Source organism: Gossypium arboreum, chromosome 13, assembly GCF_025698485.1.
Source record: "Gossypium arboreum isolate Shixiya-1 chromosome 13, ASM2569848v2, whole genome shotgun sequence".
Classification (NCBI taxonomy): Eukaryota; Viridiplantae; Streptophyta; class Magnoliopsida; order Malvales; family Malvaceae; genus Gossypium; species Gossypium arboreum.
In genome coordinates this window covers 93322352-93340124 of record NC_069082.1, presented here as the reverse complement: position 1 = coordinate 93340124, position 17773 = coordinate 93322352, and the positions used below count along the sequence as shown (strand labels likewise).

Genomic DNA, 17773 nt, shown 5'->3' with positions numbered 1-17773 from the left:
TGGTTGGCAATGGTCTGACAAGGCTAATGTTGCATCTCGATCACTTAAAGATGCCTTTTACACAACACCTGTGTAACGCCCCCTCACCCGAGACTGTCGTCGGAGTCAAGCATGAGACATTACTAAACTTATTTTAGCATTTAAACAAGTTCAAACAATTCTCGTAGTAAACTATCCATATGCGTCATATTCGCTAAAAAAATCATATCTCGAGTTAAGAAACTTGAAATCAAATTCTGTAAATTTTTCCTAGAACTAGACTCATATATCTAGTTACTAATTTTTTTTCTAGAATTTTTGGTTTGGCCAATTAGTACAGTTTATTAGTTAAAGTCTCCCCTGTTTCAGGGTTTTGCTACTCTGACCCCTGTGCACTACGAATCAAATTTCTTCCTGTACAGAGATCCAATTACCATGTAGTTTATTTATATTAAAAATAAACTCAATAAGGAATCCATATATATAAATTTTGAGTCCTAATTATTTTTACACAATTTATGGTGAATTTCTAAAGTCAGAATAGGGGATCCAGAAATCGCTCTGACCCTGTTTCACCAAAACGTAAATATCTCATAAAATACAACACTTTCACCTATTTTGTTTCTTCCAAATGAAAATAGATTCATTGAGATTAAATTAAATATTTTATTCATCATCTAATTCTATATCTACTATTTTTAGTGATTTTTCAAACTCACGTCACTGCTACTGTGTGATTCTATTTTATAGCCAATTTCACCATTTTATGGATTTCCATAGATTAGTTAGCACATAAAGCATACGTGTTATCAAATATAATCTTAATTAGCCACTCCAATAGCTAATCATTCTCAAACATTTCCATGCCACCCATGAGCCATATCATAAGATTATATACACACAATGATTATAATGCTATACATGTCATATTCCCAAAATATACAAGTCATTATACCGAAATAGTTTGTTGATAGTGTGAGCGCGCCTCCGACCGTTCCCAATCTCCTAGCCAACTTGACAAAACTACAAAGAATAGAGAGGAGGGAGTAAGCATAATTGCTTAGTAAGTCCACATGTAAATAGCAAGTAACATAACCATGCAATAATACGAAATCCACATTTGCATAATATCACCAAAGCATTCATATCATATTTCTCATTCATGATCCTACCATATTATTGTTATATTGAAGTCTCAACCCGAGGGTTAAGTACATACCTGTACAAAGTATCCGTTCCTCAACACTTACCAACTAGTCACTTTCATCTCGAGAATTCTTCCATTTCACTAGAACTTTACCCGTTGAACACATCGGAATATAATTCGGATACATGAAATCAAACTATCATATTTTCACCCATAATGAACTCAGAACACAACTCAACGAGCTCGGGTGTTCACATCCATAATGAACTCGGAACACAACTCAACGAGTTCGGATGCTTGCATCCATAAGTGAACTCGGAACGCAACTCAACGAGTTCAGATGCCTCATAATTCTCACGAACTCGGAACGTAACTCAACGAGCTCGGGTCTTAATTTCCTAGTGACATGTCACTTGTATCCTAATCTATTCTTAATTTTCAAATGGGATTTTCCTCGATCATACTCCTTTGCCATCTTCCACGAAATATCGAAATCAATACTTCGATGATAGTTCATAATCATCAAGTAATTCACATAATTACATATTATTCAACAATAACCACAAAACATAACATTTCATGATAATAATAAGCATCATATCATATAAACAACATTAAATTGCTTAAAACAACAACTATGTTACCTTATTTACTCATGAACTTACCTCGGTACAAAATGTATAAAGGTTACAATTTAGCTTGAAATCTTTTCTTTTCCCCGATCAAGGTCGATTCTACATCTTTCTTGATCTATAATAACACATTTGATTTATTAATGTCTCACATTACTCAAATTACTCCAAAAAAATCCTGTGGAAAAAATTACAATTTTACCCCTAAAGTTTCACAAAATTACGATTTTTTCCCTTAGCTTAGAAATTAAACTTCTTTCTATTTTCTTATGTTTTATGACATTCTGATCATTTTTCCCTTCTATAGCAACATCAAATTCACACTCTATCATGTATTTATGAACATTAGATATTTTTACCGATTACGTCATTTTAGTCGTTTTTACGTAAAATCACTTAGCAAAAGTTGTTTAACACAATCTCAAGCTTCATATTCTACCATAAAACATCAAAGTTCATGCATATCATTCATGGGTAAATTTTTAAATATAAACCCTAGCTCAAAATATTGGTAGAAATAGGTAAACCGAGCAACTAGAATTTCAAAAATATAAAGAACATTAAAAACGAGGCTAGGATTGACTTACTATTGAGCTTAGAAGTTGACGAAACCCTAGCTATGGTAGCAAGTAAAATTTGGCAGCAACATGAAGAAGATGAATGGATTTTTGCTTTGATTTTTCCCATTTTAATTCATTAAAATCCAAATGACCAAAATACCCTTCCTTACTAAATTTTTAAAAATTCCATCCATGTCCAATTTTTGTCCAAAAACTTAGAAATTGGTCAAATTGCTATTTAAGGCCTCTTAATTAATATTCCAAAGCAATTTCGTACTAGAAACTTCTAGAAAGTAAGTTTTGCAACTTATTCAATTTAGTCCCAAATTTCAAATTAAGCACTTTATGCATAGAATTTCTTCATGAAACTTTCACACAACCATAAAATTATATCATAGATCTCAAAATAATTATAAAATAATTATTTCTATCTCGAATTTGTGGTCCCGAAACTACTATTCCAATTAGGCCCTAATTCGGGATATCACAACCGGTTTTGGTGTTACCAAATTTTTAGCTCGAATTCACAGTGGATACGGATGCTTGTGCGACTGGAATTGGAGCTATGTTGCAGCAGCAAGGGAGACCTGTGGCATACTTCAGCAAAGCCTTAGGAATTTGACATCAGGCCCTATCAATCTACAAAAAAGAAATGTTGGTCGCATTACATTCGCTCATTACATTAGCATGCGAAATGGCATGCTTACCTGGTGGGAAAACACTTCAAGATACGTACTTATCATCAGAGTCTGCATTTTTTGTCTGATCAAGTAGCCGTCACTCCATTTCAGTGTTGGGTGGCTAAGATGTTGGGCTACGATTTTAAGGTTTCCTACAAGAAGGGAATCAATAGCAGGGTAGCTGATGCACTGTCTCATCAACCTCAGTTGGACCAAGGTCAATTTTTCCATATGACTACGAGTTCTGTCATCTTGAGTCTGCTTAGTTTGGGTGCAACATTCATATGAGTCTGATGCTAAGCTCAAGAAAATCATACAAGATGTTCAGCAGCCTAGAACTCAGAACCAAAAATATTTGTGGGATGGTCGTTTCTTGCGCAAGAGAGGGACAATTGTTGTTGGGAAGGACTTACAACTACGACAAGAATTGTTTCAACACTTTCATGCTAGTGCGATGGGGGGACACTCGGGGATGCACGCTACTAAGAAGCGTCTGGCTAGTCTAGTATACTGGAAAGGTCTCACTACTGATGTTAAAAAGTAGATTCGAGAATGCTTGGTTTGTCAACGGTACAAAAGTGAAACAGTGGCTTCTCTAAGAATTCTGCAGCCGGGTCTGTCATCGGTTTAGACTTTATTGAAGGCCTACCAAACTCGAATAGGAAAAACTCCATTTTAGTGGTGGTAGATCATTTGACTAAATATGGACATTTTGTGGCTCTATCTCATCCATACACAGCTAAAGAAGTAGCCCAGGAATGTTTAAACAATGTCTATAAGCTTCATGGTACGCCTGACTCAATCATATACAACAGGGACAGAATTTTTGTTAGTAATTTTTGGCAAGAGTTGTTTCGACAAGTAGGGGTCAAACTTTTATTGTCCACGGCATACCACCCTCAAACGGATGGCCAGACGGAGGTTTTAAATAGATGTCTTGAGAATTACCTGCGGTGTATGACTAGTGAAACACCCTGCAGTGGTTCCAGTGGCTACCCGTTGCTGAATGGTGGTACAATTCCTCCTTTCACTCTTCTATCCAACTTACCCCATATGAAGCATTGTATTAGCAACCACCTCCCACACATATGCCGTACTTAGCAGGTGCCTCGTCGGTAACAATGGTAGACAGAAGTTTGCAGGCTAGAGGGGCCGCCAGGAAGCTGCTGCATTTTCACTTAAAACGGGCTCGATCTCTCATGAAACAATTTATTGTCAGACATCGCTCAGAAAGGAGTTTTAACATGATCTAGTGTATTTACGTTTGCAACCCTATTGACAGCAAACAGTGCGCAGGGTGCTTAATCAGAAGTTATCTCTTAAGTATTATGGGCCTTTTTCAGGTGCTCAAGAAAGTCGAAGAGGTGGCTTACACTTTACAGTTACCTCCGGGCTCTCGCATTCACCCTACTTTGCATGTGTTGCAACTGAAAAAACACATTGGCTCCAGTCCGGCTCAAGGTCATCTCCCTTTGCATGATGATCATAGTTCCATGCAGAAAGAACCTGTCAGGATTGTGGACAGAAGAATAGTAAAAAGGGGAAATCAAGCTGTTACGGAAGTTTTAGTTGAGTGGATCAACTCTTTTCCGGAAGATGCTACATGGGAGTCTTTGACCATGCTTCAGACAAAATTTCCTCATTTCCATCCTTGAGGACAAGGATTTTCTTCTAGGAGGCAGTATTTGTTATGGGTTAAAATATTAATGAGAGAAAGAAGAGTTAAATTCTGTTAAATAAAGGTTAGTTGCAATGGTTAGTTCAATTAGTAAAACGGTGAGTTTCAATCTTTAAATTGAATTAGTAAAACGGTGCGTATAGTTTAGTGAGTCGGTGCGTTTTGCACAACTGTAAGTGCCACGTCCTTTCTTTGCTGTTATTCTCCCCTTTTATGCATGAGTTGTACAAGGGAAATGGTTATGGAAAAACATTAATAAATTTTCTGAACTTTTTTTCTTCTACTATTCTCTCTTCTATTCTTCCTTTCTTCCTACATTTTCCTGTGGAATTTTTTATCACACGTCATAATTCTTTTAGTAAGAAGTTTTGCCCAAGTAGATTATTAGCTAATCGGGAAGAAAAAGTCCGAGAAGCTTGCATTGTGGCTTTATTAATCAAGTAATTAGAGCCTCTAGCTAATTAAAATATTTGCATCCTAAAATACATGATAAGAGGTCACATCTTGAGATGAAAAGAAATTATATATGCTGCTCGGATTGGATTTTTTCCCCTTAAAATGACGTACAAAGTTAATCATTGCTTAAACCTGTTGTGCCATGCTTGTTAAACTGTCTATGTGTCTATTAAATATGTTGTGGTTTCATATCATATCCAAAATTACCATGTCTGAAATATCTTCAGCTATTTCATTGTTGCAGCTATGAAGGTAGAAGATGTAAACAGATGCCAGATTCAAGAATGGTACCCAAGATTTAAATTAGTGTCAATTAGGACTTTCATTCATGAGCTTCCTGAATCTTTTGTCCAGTATCTACTTGATGATTCGGGACCTTTCCTCCTTCCTGTTTCAATCTCAAATGAGGATGCCTTTCCGAATAGAATTCATAATCCAGAAGAGAAGGAAGATTATCAGGTATCAGAAGGATCTGGAGATGAAGCAGAACCTTTATCGCCCCCTTCTCTCCCAGAACTTGAGTTGAAGATTAAGGAGTCAATTGAAACCCTTGGGGGTGCAATCTTTCCTAAGTTGAATTGGAGTGCACCAAAGGACTCTGCATGGATAAGCACCTCCGGGACTCTTCGATGCACTACATTCAGCGAGATTGCTCTCTTGCTTCGGTCATCTGATACCTTGATTCATGATCTATGTCATGCATATGATTCATGCAGTGACAAAACCATGTCAAGGCCCCCAAATTTCTTCCTTGCCCTTCGGAAATGGTACCGAAGTTTCAACCTGAAATGGAATTCCGTTGTTTGTAAGGAGCCAGAAGCTTGTTGGAATTTCAGAGCGGGAGGTCACTACATTTTATCCAGTTCTTTGTAAGAAGAAAAATGATCTTGAAGTGTTGATTGAAGAATTCTTTAATGGCACTGTGAGGCTGAAATTTGAATCCGATGATTACACATTTGATGTTTATGTTACACAGGATGAACGTGTAAAGGGGTTGGATTTCAGTCCTTGGGGTGCTTTTACATTGCCTTTGCTGTTCACCTGGGAGGAATTGGAGCAGAAACCCAGGTAAGGAGATGATTTGGACTTCAGAATTGTAAAGAGCCGATGCGCTGTTCAGCCAGGTTTGAAGACAGCAGTTCCATATGATTACTTGGATGTTAGTGCAGGGAGTGGTTGGAACCAATTCCTGAGAAATGCTGGTGAAGAGTTGCAGCGGCAGACCAAGTCTCCTGAAGCAGGAGCCTAAAAACTTCAGGTTTGAATTTTCAAAATTTTGAATTTTGATGTTGTAATTGTTACTCCTCCCAATGCATGTTAACCGAGTCAACTGCATGAGATAGAACCCCTATTTTGTGCTCTAATGTAGCACTTAATTAAGGGATAAAATGATTGATCTTGGAATTCTGGAACTTCTATTGTTGACGTTTGCCACTTTTTTCAGTTGACTGGTTGTAATTAAGGAATCTCTTAAAGGTTGCATGCTTGTTGGTGAACACTGGATTTGGATGATGTGCCGACTCTTATCTCTTAGTCCTTTTTAGTGAGATGATAGCCGTTCAATCAATCAGATAATATAGCGCTGAGCTGATTTGCAAAACGTCTTTATTCTAGAGCGATTCTTGTTCCTGTTTTACTCTATTCTTCGGCTTGCGTGGACTGCTTTGTTTTACATTATCTGCTTACACTGCAAGGCACATTCAGGGTTTGTTCACACAGCTTGAAGGTTGGGTGATTGATTGTTTTCTGTAGCTGCTAAGCGTAGTTTCTGTTTAGTGTTACTTGCAGCAACATTTTACTTTCTTTGGATGAATGAAATTTTACTTATCCAAAAAAAAAATTCAGAGTCAGGCTCAATTATTGAAACGCTGCTACAAACATGTATGATTTGCTTTTGCAGATCTTTTAGTACAAGAGTCTGCAGGATCATCTCCGAATTAATCTTATTGCCACTCTGGAGTACTTGGATATACAGGGACAAGGTCTTTGAATGTGCAGATGTCTCACCATTGCGAGCATTTCATTTATCAAATGGTCTAACACAACAATGGCTAAAGGCCTTCTCAAAGCATGCTGTCACACGACCCCAGAAGACTCAAAACACCTGTGCAATCTTCTCTAGTGCATTTGCAGCAAGCTATTCCAACTGCTTACATTGCCTGGATAAAAGGGAAGGGCATGGTATCGTATACTCTCCTCAGCTCTAATGTAGTTTTGAAGCAAAAAAGTGACTGCCTTCCTGCAAACTTCATGTTATCAAAGAGGTTTTAACAAATTTAAAACTTGGGATGCAAGTCAGGTTGATAATACTTAGAGATTAAAAAAAAAAAAAAACCTTCTGAAACTATTGCAAAAAGGCATTGGATGTCTCGGCCTTGGGTTGAGGCTATTAGAAAACTGAAAGTTTTGATCCTTTAGGAGCTCTGGGATAATAATAGGTTGAGACTTGGAAGTGGGCATCTGCTGCAGCAAGACGGAAAATTTCTTTTCTGTTTAATGGATGTTCTCTCTAGACATGATTGTTTTTTGTACCAAAAAAAAAATGTTTTTTGTACCCAAAAAAAAAAAAACAATGCTATTTTAGTCATACCCAACTAAATTGATGTCCAGTTAAAAAAATAAAATATTTGAATAATGTAATATACATATACATGAATATATTCATGTATGGGATGATAAGTTTAGCTTTCTGATGAAAAAGTCATCATCATTATTATATTAAATAAAGAAATTAGTGTATCTCTAAAATATATAATATGGTGAATATTAAGCAAGATTTTCCTAGCTTACTGCACCAAAAGAGACAGACTTTCGTTCTGAAGCAGTTCAAGTTAATTCCTTGAAGTCCGCATTATGGGATACTTTACTGTTAAGAGCAATAGCAGAGACCAAGCTAGTTTCGATGTCGGACGTCATCCTCAGGTTTTCTTCAAACTAGTAGACAAAGACGAGCATTAACTGCTGAACCATTTGCATTCACCAGGCTTTATGTGTTCTTAAGCACTCCGTTGGTCACACCATTCGCCAGAGAACTATCCAAGTCAAAAAAACCAAGGAAGTTCGTTTATAAACTAGGAAGCATGAACACGGCTCATTCCTCCTCGTACCAGTGTTGTACGTGTGTCCGACACGGATACTCGTCGGACGTGCCCGGATACATACGGGACACGCCAGAATACATAAAAAAAAAAAAAAGTTGGACACAGTCCCAACACGGTCACGACATGGGTGTCTAAAAACAGACACGTGACAGACGCAAGAAAAATAGATAGACGGCAGCTAAAATTTTGGATTTCAAAAGTAGTAGATGAAGAGCCAGCGGCGGGAAGAAGATGGTGTAAAGAAGAAATGAAAAGTTTAAAGTTTCCTATTAATGAAACCCTAAATTTTACTATTAGTCTATGTAAATGTTGGAAAAACTTAAAAATTAAAACATTAAATAGCCAATTAAAATAGTAAAATAAAAACAAAAAAAAAAAATTAGCTTATTTGAGAGGTGTTCGAGTTTTGTACTTGCTTTGCTGCCTCTAACGTTTTCATTTTTCACATTTAAAAAAATATTTTAAACATTTATTATTCTTATTTCCATTTTCCTACTTTCAACAAACATGGAAGTTTGAAGCAATTGAAGGTAAGTTTAATATTTTATTTTGTTTATGCTTTAAATGAGTAACATTTTCTTTTGGATAAGTTTGAATGTGTTAAGTTATTCTATTTGTTTAGTTACTTTTTATTTTTATTTTTATTTTTTGTATATTTGTATGTTAAATAATTGATTTGTGATGATCACTCTTGAAGGATACATTGATTTTTTTTTTGTTAATACTTTAAGTTTTTAATTATGACATCTCAAAGTGATAGTGGAAGTATTAGTTCATCAAATAATGTTACTAATACTAGTATATTTCAAGATGATATTAGTAACACTCCTCTTTAGAGATATGTTACTAAATTACCGAAAACTGTTAAAAGAGGCGAGAATATTAATTTTGTGTGTAATTTTTACAATGTTACATTTAAGGGTCATATTCTAAGGTTAAAGAACATTTATTGAAATTAAATAGGTTGGGAATGCGAGTGTGTCCTAAAGTAACACTATAATATCTTGTTGAAATGCTAAAAATAGTTGAAGATGCAAAACTCAAGTTGTAACAAAAAATAGTCCTATTGCCACCTAGTTTTCAAACACTAGCATCTTCCTTTGGGTCAAACAGAAACCCACTTCAAGGGCATAGTTTAGATTCTAAAAGAAGAAAAGATCCTTTAAAACAATCATTAAACATTGCTACTCGAGAGAATTTAGATAGTGAAATTGCTCGAATGTTTTATTCAAGTGGATTGCCTTTTCATCTAGCTAGGAACCCTCATTATGTGAATGCATTCACCTTAGCTAGTAAGAATTTGATTCCGAGTTACATACCTTTAGGGTATAATGCTTTAAAGACTACATTGTTGCAAAAAAAAAAAAAAGAGCAAACATAGAGAGGTTGTTACAACCTATAAAGGGAATGTGGAGGGAAAAAGATATTAGTCTTGTATGTGATGGATGGATGCACAAAGACGGCTATTGATGAACTTTATGGCTGTTTTTGAAGGTGGAGTTATTTTCTTGAAAGCCGTCAATTGTGAAAAAGAGTACAATGATAAGTTTCATGTGGCAACAGGATCATTAGTAGAGACACAATATCCTCATATCTTTAGGACACCTTATGTGGTACATACTTGTAATTTTGCTCTTAAAAATATGTGTTGCAAAAAACACCAAAAAGAATGAGGTTACATATGATGTTTTGTGTTGGATAAATAATGCTGATAATGATGCTATCTTTATAAGAAAATTCATAATGAATCACTCTATGAGATTGGTGATATTTAATTCTTTTGTGTCTTTGAAATTACTTGCCGTTGCGGATACTCAATATGTTTCTCTGATTGTGATGTTTAAAAGACTCAAGCTCATTAAACGGGGTCTCCAAAATATGGTTATTAGTGATGAATGATCTACTTATAGAGAAGATGTTTCCAAAGCCTCTTTGGTGAATGAAAAAATTTTGGATGACCTTTGGTGGGTTGATTATATCCTTTCTTTTACAAGACTTATATATGATAAGCTTTGAATTATGGACACGAATAGGCCTACTCTTCACTTGGTTTATAAGATGTGGGATGAAATAATTGAAAAAAATGAAGACAAGCATTTATAGGCATGAAGGAAAGAAAGGAGACGAGAGATCAATTTTTTATACAGTGATATATGATATTCTTATTAATCGATGGACTAAGAGTAGTACACCACTTTATTGTATAGCTTATTCTTTAAATCCAAGGTAAACTTAGATAACATATATTCCATTTATGCTTATTTTTATTCAAAAAAATTAAATTTATTTGTTTACATTGGTATAATTATAGTGATTGGCTTAATGAGGTTTCAAATTGCTTTTCTCCACATAAATATGTACTGAAGAAAGGAAGATGACTTTCCAAGAGTTTGTAAGATTTTCAAGAGCATTAGATGTTTTTGGTTCATTTGATTCACTACAAGATAAATGACTTGGTTAGTTCATGGGACTTCAATACCTTTGCTCTAAAACTTAGCTTTGAAATTTCTTGGACAATCTTCATCATCATCTTGTTGTAAGATGAATTGGAGTACATATTTGTTTATCCATTCCATGAAGAGAAACAGATTAATCCTCAACGTATTTGTGCATACTAAACTTCAATTACTTTCAAGAAATACTTTTCATTATAAAGGAAAGAACAAGATGTGGAAGATTGGAGGTGATGTATTTGACTCATTTGAAGGAGCTGGAGTTCTTGAAGTTGCTAGCTTATATCTTGATGAATAGGATATGGAGATGGTAATTTTTGCCAATAAAGAAGAAGATATGGAAAATGCTAATGCTATAAATTAAACTAGAAAATTGCTCTCTTTTTGTTTGTTTTTGTATAAGCCTTCTTAGAGATATAGGTTGAACTCCAAATTTAGATTTGATATGAAATGTTGTCTTATGAACTTGGAAAATGTATTACTATATTTTGTCATATTTTATGTAACGACGAGAGAGTTTAATGGAAAAAAGTCGATTATATATTAATGAAAAATATCAATATTTTCATTTACATTAAGTATTTTCACATAAAAATATATATAATATTTTTAATATTTTTTATTGCTATCCTACCGTATCCGTGTCCTCATTTTTTAAAAATTGCCATGTGGCCATGTTCTGTATCGTGTCGTGCCCATATTATGTGTCCGTGTCCATGCTTCATAGATATATAGATATTTAGATTACCTCTCAGAACATAGCAAGTGTATTCTTCATTTCAGAGAGTCCGATTTGAACTGCTTTAGGACTCGGTCTCAATCATGAACCAACAGCAGCTCTTTAATTAGTAACTTCCATTTGATTATTCGTTTGAACAGAATGGCGGTGCTTTAAGTTCAACAGATAATTCTTGCTTCAACACCTGAACAAGGAAGATTAACCAATGTCAGCACAAAACAAAATATCAGTTGCTTCTGTCTGCGAACTTATTAATGAAATATGCAGAACTTTATACGACTTGCCTTTTTAAAATAATCTAATTCATGTGTTAGTTCTACTGCAAATTTATCAGTCACACATTGCTCGACAACTGGCTGATGATTCGGACCCCTTTCTTCCCCAATAACCTGTAAAAAAAAAACATATTTAAGAAATATGGAACTAATATAACAAAAAAGTTAGTGTTAATTTCCGGCATCCCAAACATATTTAAGAAGCATTCAAGCTATATTGATTTCACACCTTTTACTTGGCATTAATATAACAAAGGCAGAGTGAAATCAAGAAATAAAAGCAATGGGTGCCAGCAGCAAGGCTAAAAACATGTCAAAATCAGATTCCTCTACTCTCCAAATGTCCAACACATCCCCAGCATGGTGGTACTCGATCTTCTTTCCCTTTTGAAAATTCAGATTCGATCATCAGGGTAAGATAATAAGAGCTCCTGCTCCTACTCCTACTCCTACTCCTATAGGGCTCCTAGAATCGTAAAACGAAAACCTGATCCTGTAGTACCAATGCAATGAAGATTGTCGAGATATCTGGCATTGGATCTAAACACACTGAGCACATTTTTCAAGTAATTTACAGTTTTTGGGAACTTATAACTAATTTTTCCATTCCAGTGGAAACATTAAATAATATGGAATTAACCATCCTTGTAATCTTCAAATCTCAACATAAGAGAAACTGATATATTTACCTTCCATAGTTCAATGGGAACAGGACTTAGAAAAACATATTGCTATATGCATAATTAGTATGATGTGTTACTACGATTAGAACATGATGCATCAGAGTTTTGTAAGACATAGAAAAGACAACTATAGACATTACTTTCCATTGTTAGCAAAGAAAAATGCTACATGAACTGCAGAGAGTGAAACAGAACACATTTAATTTCCACATCACATTTCTAGACATTACCAGCTTGAAACCTTCATGAGAATGTGAGAAATCCATTTCTCTGTAGTTTATGTATCCATTCCGATGTAACACAAAAGATAAACGTATAATTGCACAAAGAACATTGAATTTCTGCTTTGCCTGAAACAGAACATGAAAGATCATATTGAACTCTCTCAAAACCAAATGAACAATGATCACCAAGCATATAGAATAAGATACCTCTTTTAACTCATTAAAAGAAGCATCATTAAACTTGGGTAATTTCTTCCTATGGTGTCTTGTAAGAAGAGCTATTAACTGCAATCGCACTAGCAGGTGATCAGAATTGAGAACATGATTAGACATCCTTATTAGGAAGCAAACAAGATTTATAGGCAGATAGCGTACCTTGACCTCCTCAGCACTATAACCACGGAGATGATTTCCATTCTATAGATCATGTCAACAAGTGAAGAATAAAATGAATCAACTCTAATTTATGCATTGCAAGAAATTCAAAGACTTTTAAATATAAACTCCTAGCTGAGTATTGATGCCATCAAGTTACTTTTTCTTTTTTGAATTTTGCTGAGCAACATAAGCTTTTCTGGTTCTAAAAAGCTCAAAGAATTTGACCTTTTTACTTATAGCAATTGATAGATAAGGTTTGTGTCTGATTATGGCAATTAGTGCAAATAGAAAAGCAAACTCACCATGATAATGTGATATGACTTCTTATGGTAACCCTTTTTCCCAGTGGAGAGCCCTATATTGTGAAGTAAACATGCAGCCTCAAGATTTTCCAGATCTTTTTCATCTAAATCAACAGTAAGGTAAATTCCATCGTTATCAAGCTCCTTGTATTTTCTTAAGCCTTCAAAAATCTCCTGGAAATATGAAGTTACATACAATGAAAATGAGATGATTTCTTTTTTCTCTCTTTTTGTAAGAAAAACAAAAGGCAAAATATTCAGTCCCTAATTCATCAACCTTTGCTTCTTAACTTTGAAACCAAATTATAATAGCAAGTATTGTTCCAAAAAATTGCAACATTCCTTCAAGAAAGAAGATGAAAGTGTACGTATTAGTTAGTAATTACAAACTCTTATAATTAAAAAAATGTAATTTAGTTAAATATTTAGTAGGTAAAAATGCAGGTCAATAAAATTCTCATGTATGCGTGTGTTTGAAAAGCCGAGTGTGATGAGCAGTGCTTCGATTATCCTCAAATCATGTGTAATTACAATAAAAAGTCTAAAAGAAAGAAACGCGAAATCACCCTTGCAATGCTAGCAATTTCAGCAGCAGAAGTGGTTATCCTTTTGCTATTAAACCTTGTAGCAAGCCGTAAAATGGACCGAAACCGAGCGTTGGCATTCAAATCATAACCATCATCAAAGACCTTAGCTAAACTATCAGCTATCAAACCTTCTCTCAATCCGTAACCAGAAACCAACATTTCTTTAATCCCAAGCAAATCAAATATCTCATCCAACAAAATCCCACCAGCAACAATGGACTCTGATCTTCTCTTAAAAAACCCATCTCTCCTTACTTTTTGTCCTTCTCCTCCCTTACATAACCTCTCAACAACACTCTTTAATTCCTCTATACTAAACTTCCAATCCCTTTTACATTCACTAAGCAAAGCTTCGTTATCAGCAAAATCTAATGCATATCCTTTGAAAACTGCTTTCTCAATGGCTCTTATCGTCCCTGATGACCCCAACGCTATTTCAAACCCAATGTTTTTAACCTTGTCAATTAACCCAGATTCCTTAATGACATTCCTAATATACTCCCTCATATTCGAAGCTCTTTCAGCTTCTTCATCCCCGAAATTCTGTTGAGTCAAAGTAACGTGGCCAAGCTTTAAAGACAAACAAAATTCGATCTTTCCACGCAACCCAATAGCAAACTCAGTTGACCCACCTCCGATATCGATGTTCAAAACCAAATTCTCAAAAACCGGAAAAAATTGGAGAGCGCCAAGATAAGAGAATCGGGCTTCCTCTTCGCCTGATAAAACATCAACTTTGAACCCGGTAGTTTCAGCGATTGAGTGAATGAATTTGGCCTTGTTTTGGGCTTCGCGGACAGCAGATGTGGCGACGCAGCGAGTGTGGAGTAGGGGAACATTATGGGTTTGAATAAGCTTATTGAAATTCTGAAGAGATTTGACAGAGAGGTTTTGGGAATGGGTGGAGATGGTGGAAGAAGGTGAATCGCGGCCTAAAACGACATGCTCTCTGACGGTTAAAAGAGGGATAAATTTGCCTGGGAGATGAGCTTGAACTATGAGAAGCTTGAAGGCATTGGTGCCCATGTCAATGGCAGCGAAGAGAGTGTTGGCCATGGACTTTACCTTTTCTTTTCCTTCTTATTATGATGGATTTTGATTCATATAGTTGCGTTCTGTTTAAACATTCCAATGACCAATGTTGCCGAAAAGAGGAGGACTGAGCCTTGTGTCCTATGGAATGATTCAAAACACCCAAATCAATACATCCATCTGCCTTCAATTTCTAATTTCTCTTATCACTATTTAAATCTAATATTTTTAATTATAGTTTTTACTTTTAAATAATGTACATAACAAAGTAAAGTATAATATTTATTTGAGTTCAACAACATTTTAATTCGGCGACAAGAATATTATATTGTATGTATAAAAGTTTGGATTTAATTTCAAGCGATTTAATTTTCCACTCCTAATTATTAATTTGAAAAAATAAAAAAATAGATAAAACAATAGTTCATAATAAATATAAACTTCAATAATAGTGATTCAAAAATAATCATTGAAATTTGACCTTCTTTTCAAAAATAAATAAAGAAATGATTAAAAAATGTTTCTAAGAGTGTTTTGTTTCATACAGTATAAACATCTTATAAAAGTTATAAAAAAGTCATAATATTATATCAAATATGATTCAATATTGCATATTTAAAGAACCATTGTTTTGATGCCACATTTTTTTCATATACTTCTAACTTATTAATTTGACAATCTTCATTTTTAACATTAATTTTTCTTAGATGCTACTTGATTGAATATGTTTAACTATTTATAAAGCTAAACTTAAATTTTGATTGGTATATAACTTTATATTAATTAAAGTCTAGTTTACGTTACTTTTGAAAAGTGCTTGTAAAAATGTTATTGAGATTTTAGTATTTAGCATTTCTATAAAAAAGTGCATTTAAGAAGATAATCTTATTTCAAACATGATATTGTAAAGTCTAAAATACACATGTAAATAATATTAAAATTCTTTAATATTATTATATTTTTATAGAAAAATTAAGAGAACACTAGTAATAAGTAAAAAGTAGATGAAAATACAGGAGAATTTTCATATATTAAACTTTCACTTTCAAGGTGATTTATTTATAAGCTTATTTGCATTCAATTAAATAAATATAAATTAACCCTTCCTAATTACTTCATTGAAACATCTCATGGTCATAAATAAACTAGAGAGTTTTTTCTCATCACTTTAATAAGGGCTTAAACGGAGTTATGGGCATCCATTATTAGTGTATTTACAACACTCCCCTTTGCATGTCTTTTGAATAAAAATGTGCCTAATTAAATCTTTATTAAGAAAAACCCTATGTGATAAAAACATAATGATGGAAAAAGAGTATATAATCTCATATTACAAGTTGCCTCGTTAAAAACTTTTACCAGGAGAACCCAATAAAACAAAACTTTGGTTAAAGGAAAAAAGTACAACGTGTTTTAGACTCTCCCTAATGGCAACATCACATTACATATTTTAGTCGATGGTTTCAATCTTGTATACTAGTCTTTCAAACTAGAACGAATTTTTGAACTTCTATATTACATTTCTTCTCAATATTATGAGTGAAGAATAATTCTGGTGAAATATTTTTCATTCTGTCACTTTTGATGTAATCACCTTTCAATTGAGCTATAAAAGATGCATTATCTTCGCATAAGATAGTTAACATCTTCTCCTGTAAAGGAAAATTACATATCTTTTGGATATGCTGGATCAATAACCTTAGCCAAACACACTCTCAGCTTGCCTTATGCATTATTTTTGCATGATTTGAAGAGGCGGCAACTAATGTCTGCTTTGTTGAACGCCATGATATGACAATACCTTCACATGTAAATAAATATCCAGTTTGAGATCGACCTTTATGTGGATTCGATAAATATTCAGCATTAGCATAGCCCACTAATTGGGATTTTGAACCATTTGAATAAAATAACCTTATATCAATGGCCCCTCTGAGATATCTAAATAAATGTTTAATTCCATTACAATATCTACGTGTTGAAGAAGAACTAAATCTTGCTAATAAGTTTACAGTGAAAGCTATATTAAGTCTTGTGTTGTTTGCAAGATACATCAATGCCCCTCTGATACTTAGATATGGTACTTCAGGACCAAGAAACTCTTCATCATTCTAGCAAGGATGAAATTTATCTTTATTTACATCTAACGACCGTACAACCATTGGGGTACTCAATGGATATGCTTTATCCATGTAAAATTTCTTTGAAATATTTTCCATATAAGTTGACTGATAAACATTAATTCCACCTTTTAAAAGCTTAATCTACAGGCTAAGACAAAACTTTGTTTTTCCAAGATCTTTAAATAATTTACTACATTTTGAAGCTCTTTAGGAGTTCTAATAATATTTAGATCATCAACATAAACAATTATTACAAAATTTGATCCAAACCTTTTTATAAAAACACATGGACAAATTGAATCATTTTTATAACATTCTTTTAACAAATATTCACTAAGACGATTGTACCACATATGTCTAGATTGTTTTAATCTATATAAACTTTTCTTTAATTTGATCGAGCAATTTTCCCGAGAAACTTTATATCCTTCTAGGAATTTAAATCATTCAAGGATTTTCATATAAATTTCACTATCAAATGTACTATACAAATAGGCTGTAACAACATCCATTAGATGCGTGTCAAGTTTTTTACGTACTACCAAACTAATAAGGTATCTAAACATGATTGCATCTACCACAGGAGAATATGTCTCTTCGTAATCAATGTTAGGCCTTTATAAAAATCCTTATGCTACAATTCATGCTTTATATCTTATGACTTCATTTTTCTCATTTCGTTTTCAAACAAATATCCATTTATATCCTACCGGCTTTACATCTTTAGGTGTTTGAACTATAGGT

General features: G+C 34.0%; 1 protein-coding gene and 1 pseudogene across 5 annotated transcripts; one reads left to right on the top strand and one right to left on the bottom strand.

The window, feature by feature from the left end:
• Positions 1-5375: 5375 nt before the first annotated feature.
• Positions 5376-6381, top strand: LOC108464519 (uncharacterized; annotated as a pseudogene).
• Positions 6382-6925: 544 nt separating this feature from the next.
• LOC108464518 (uncharacterized) lies at positions 6926-15143 on the bottom strand. 5 transcript variants are annotated; one of them, XR_008277405.1, is made up of 9 exons: positions 13854-15143; positions 13288-13461; positions 12983-13024; positions 12815-12892; positions 12614-12733; positions 11710-11814; positions 11435-11609; positions 7468-8164; positions 6926-7378 (listed from the first exon to the last, which is right to left on the bottom strand). XR_008277405.1 is itself a non-coding variant. In XM_017764862.2 (7 exons), exons 1-7 carry the CDS (start codon positions 14928-14930, stop codon positions 11550-11552), a joined length of 1656 nt encoding a protein of 551 aa, XP_017620351.1. In that variant the 5' UTR covers positions 14931-15143; the 3' UTR covers positions 11204-11549. The 5 variants fall into 5 exon arrangements, 1 of the variants encoding a protein (XP_017620351.1); XR_008277406.1 differs by having other exon boundaries at positions 6926-7371; XR_001868315.2 differs by lacking the exon at positions 7468-8164.
• Between the last annotated feature and the right edge of the window lie 2630 nt (positions 15144-17773).

What these genes read in the sequence shown, in the direction of transcription:
- LOC108464518 (XM_017764862.2), bottom strand. Translation starts at nt 14,930, where the DNA reads ATGGCCAACACTCTCTTCGCTGCCATTGACATGGGCACCAATGCCTTC. An exon ending in AGTCATATCACATTATCATG is followed by an intron (nt 13,025 to 13,287) that starts GTGAGTTTGCTT and finishes CATGATCTATAG; the next exon opens with AATGGAAATCATCTCCGTGG. An exon ending in AATTAGATTATTTTAAAAAG is followed by an intron (nt 11,610 to 11,709) that starts GCAAGTCGTATA and finishes TTCCTTGTTCAG; the next exon opens with GTGTTGAAGCAAGAATTATC.